This window comes from Protobothrops mucrosquamatus, unplaced genomic scaffold (assembly GCF_001527695.2).
Source record: "Protobothrops mucrosquamatus isolate PMUCROS unplaced genomic scaffold, P.Mucros_1.0 scaffold139, whole genome shotgun sequence".
Classification (NCBI taxonomy): Eukaryota; Metazoa; Chordata; class Lepidosauria; order Squamata; family Viperidae; genus Protobothrops; species Protobothrops mucrosquamatus.
In genome coordinates, this window is record NW_015386505.1 from 87,657 (window position 1) to 91,107 (window position 3,451).

General features: G+C 54.9%; 1 protein-coding gene across 1 annotated transcript; it reads left to right on the plus strand.

Moving 5' to 3' along the window:
• Positions 1-672: 672 nt before the first annotated feature.
• On the plus strand, positions 673-3,153 carry ZFP36L2 (ZFP36 ring finger protein like 2). Its single transcript, XM_015813108.1, has 2 exons — positions 673-885; positions 1,476-3,153. The coding sequence occupies exons 1-2, from the start codon at positions 835-837 to the stop codon at positions 2,958-2,960; spliced, it is 1,536 nt and encodes a 511-aa protein (XP_015668594.1). The 5' UTR covers positions 673-834; the 3' UTR covers positions 2,961-3,153.
• The last annotated feature ends 298 nt before the right edge of the window (positions 3,154-3,451 follow it).

Here is a 3,451-nt window from a genome sequence, read left to right on the forward strand (position 1 = left end):
TCATGGGAGTTTCCTGAGCACATGGCGTTATTACAGTTCTTGTGGGAACCAGCCGCCAATTATATTCAGCCTTTCGTATGCTGAAGTGCACTGTGCAACAGTAAGTCTTCCACACGATGTCTACCCTAAAACATTTTCTGTCGAGAGGAGCTATACGCTTATACCAGGGGTAGGCAAACCTTGGCTCTTTTATGACTCGTGGACTTCAACTCCCAGAATTCCTGAGCCAGCCAAGCTGGCTCAGGAATTCTGGGAGTTGAAGTCCACGAGTCATAAAAGAGCCAAGGTTTGCCTACCCCTGCGCTATACGTTGACAGCATGCATTGCAGCGCGTATAGAGAACAGTGCTTTCTCTATGCGAATCAACAAGCTTTCAGCGCGTGCCTAGTACAGCAAGGACTGAAGGAGGGGGGGGGGAAAGCTGCTCCGCTCAGCTTTCGTACGCTGTTAACCGTACAGGCCTTCCCCCTCACGGAGGTACTTCAAGAAAATTGGCGGCGCCCAATGAGAGAGCGTAGACTACAAAGGGCGGAGCTAAGCTGGGAGGGAGGGGAATCGTTGGGTGGTGTTGCTGGGAGACCCCGGCCGGGTCAGTGTTCCGTCCCTCCCCGCTGTTATCCCGGCATTTATATATGGGGCGTGTGCAGCTGCTGCGAAGTTCCAGCAGTCTAGATAGCTGTGGCTTTGGTTGAGTCTGCCTGGGAAACTGATGAGATTAATTCCGATCTCAAGCAGTTAGCCCCTTTCCTATTCAGTCGTGGCGCATCCAAAGCTTCCGAGGAAAGTGGGATCTTTCGGTCCTTCCTGCATTTCCGACCATTACAGGATCTAGAAATGTCTACAACACTTTTATCTGCCTTCTACGACATCGACTTTTTCTGCAAGGTAAGAGATGAGTTCGTGGGGTTTTTTTTTTTTTTTTAAAGGAGAGGCGGTCGGAATAGTTTTTAAAACTTATGGCGAGAAATTTGCCAAGCCTAGGTACTGAGCTCGTTTGAACTCGGGACTATACTTTTTTAGTGATCTTGTGGAGAGACAAGCTGCAAGATCTGTTCCGTTTTGCAAGATATTTCGAGGGAAGGTAAAACTTTGACGGACGCCAAGCAACTTTTTTGCTTACTAAAGCGTGCGTATGTAAGTGGGTGTGTTTTAAAATAAAACGACAGATACATTGAGCCTCATACTTGGTACAGCAGGCTCCAGCTGTATTGAATCGGAACTTTTAAAGTGCATTGATTCGAGGGGGTGGGGCTACAGACCACCCCTCGAAAAGTTTTAAATTGCTTGCAGTGGGAGGGATTCTTGACAACTAGACTCATGGATCAGCGGCTGAAGCTAGTGGGAAAGGGGTCTGGGCGGCTCGAGCGCTCATAGGGCGTACTGAAAATTGCCAAGTCTTCTTCCAAGATTTGGGAATCACGATGCACGTTTTTCCGTTCTAATTTTCCGCCTCCCTTTTTTTTTCCGGTTCCCAGACCGAAAAATCCTTGAGCAATATGCTGGACAAGAAGGCAGTGGGGAGCCCTGTGGGCACCTCTCCCAGCTCCAATTTCACGCCGGGCTTTCTGCGAAGGCACTCGACCAGTAATCTCCAGGCTCTGGCTAACGGCAATGTGAAGTTTCCTAGTGCCTCGCTGTCCGCACCCTCTAACTTCGGCAGCCTTAAGGAGCCTGGCAGCGGAGCAGGCGGCAGCAGCAGCCCCACCATCGCCTTGCTGAACAAGGAGAACAAGTTTCGAGACCGGTCTCTCAGCGAGAACGGCGAACGAAGCCAACACCTCATGCAACAGCTGCACCAGCAGCAAGTGGTGGTTGTGGCAGCGGCTTCGGCGGGAAAGGGCGGCGGCGGCAGCAATGGGGGAGGAGGCGGAGGAAACGGCGGAGGGGGAGCGCCGATCAACTCCACACGTTACAAGACAGAGCTCTGCCGGCCGTTCGAAGAGAGCGGTTCCTGCAAGTACGGCGAAAAGTGCCAGTTCGCTCACGGCTTCCACGAGCTCCGCAGCCTGACCCGCCACCCCAAGTACAAGACGGAGTTGTGCCGCACTTTCCACACCATCGGCTTTTGCCCCTATGGGCCTCGCTGCCATTTCATCCACAACGCGGACGAGCGCCGCCCAGCGCCCGCCGGCGGCAGCACTAATCCGCCGGCGGCCCAGCAGCAACCGCCCCCGCCGCCTCCTCCCCCTCTCCAGCCCAACCTTCCGCCTCACAGCAGCCACCCCTCGCACCACCACCCTTCCCTGCACCCCCCACACGCGGGCAGCACCGGCGACCTCCGCGCCTTCGCCCCCTCCGCCCGAGACCACCCGTTGGGGCCTGGCGGCGGCAACGGCAACAGCTTTGGCATCCCACACCCCCGAGGAGGAGGGGAGAGGCCCAAACTCCACCACAGCCTCAGCTTCTCCGGTTTCTCCACCCACCATCATCACGGCGGGGCTGTGGCGCAGGGCGGGCTGGAAGCGGCGGCCCTGATCCTGGAAAGCCCCGGTGGGTCCCGCACCCCGCCGCCACCTTCGGGCGGCTCCTACTGTGACGACTTGGTCGTCTCTTGCGCTAACAACGCCTTCGCCTTCTCGGCCGGCCAGGAGCTGGGCAGCCTCATCGCTCCTCTCACCCTTCAACCGCCGCCGCCTTCCGCGGCTCAGCAGGGCTGCTTCGCCAACGCGGCGGCTTTCTACCGCTGCCATCAGCAGCAGAGCGCTGCAGGGGGAGGAGGAAGCTGCTGCCCACCGCCCGGCCCTCCCGCCTCCCCGCCTTTCAGCTTCCAGCCTTTGCGCCGCCTCTCCGAGTCGCCCGTCTTCGACGCCCCTCCAAGCCCTCCGGATTCTCTCTCCGACCGAGAGAGTTACCTGAGCGGCTCCCTCAGTTCCGGCAGCCTCAGTGGATCCGAGTCCCCCGGCCTGGATTCGGGTAGGCGCCTGCCGATTTTTAGCCGCCTCTCGATCTCCGATGACTAAGGAGGTCAGGAAGGGGGAGAGGCCTTTGGAAGCTCCCGTTTTTTAGGGGGTCCTGTTTCCCTGGGCAATCCCCGTGGGGTAGTTACTCGCTGCCCTTTCTTTCCTGTCTTACTTCCCATCCTATTCATCAGGAGTGGAAACTAGCCAAGTTCGCACAGACTATTTTTGTTGCTCATTTCTTTTTCAGTGTGCTTTCCTTTTTTTTTTTTTTAATTAAAAAAAATCCTTTGATTGCTGAGCAAATTCAGAAAGGAGAAAGCAAAAGAAGCTTTTTTTTTCTTTTATCAAGATGAACAAAAATCAATTTGCAGAAGAGCAAATGATGTCATCAAAAGAACAATTTATTTTAACCTAAAGACTTTGGAAGGATGGGATTTCCTTTTTCCCCCTCCCCTGCAGCCCTCCCAGACTAGTTTAATGTGCATCACCAGCAACAGCCATTCCATTTTCAAGTGTTTTGTGGGGAGGATACAAAGGGTAAAGAGTATTTA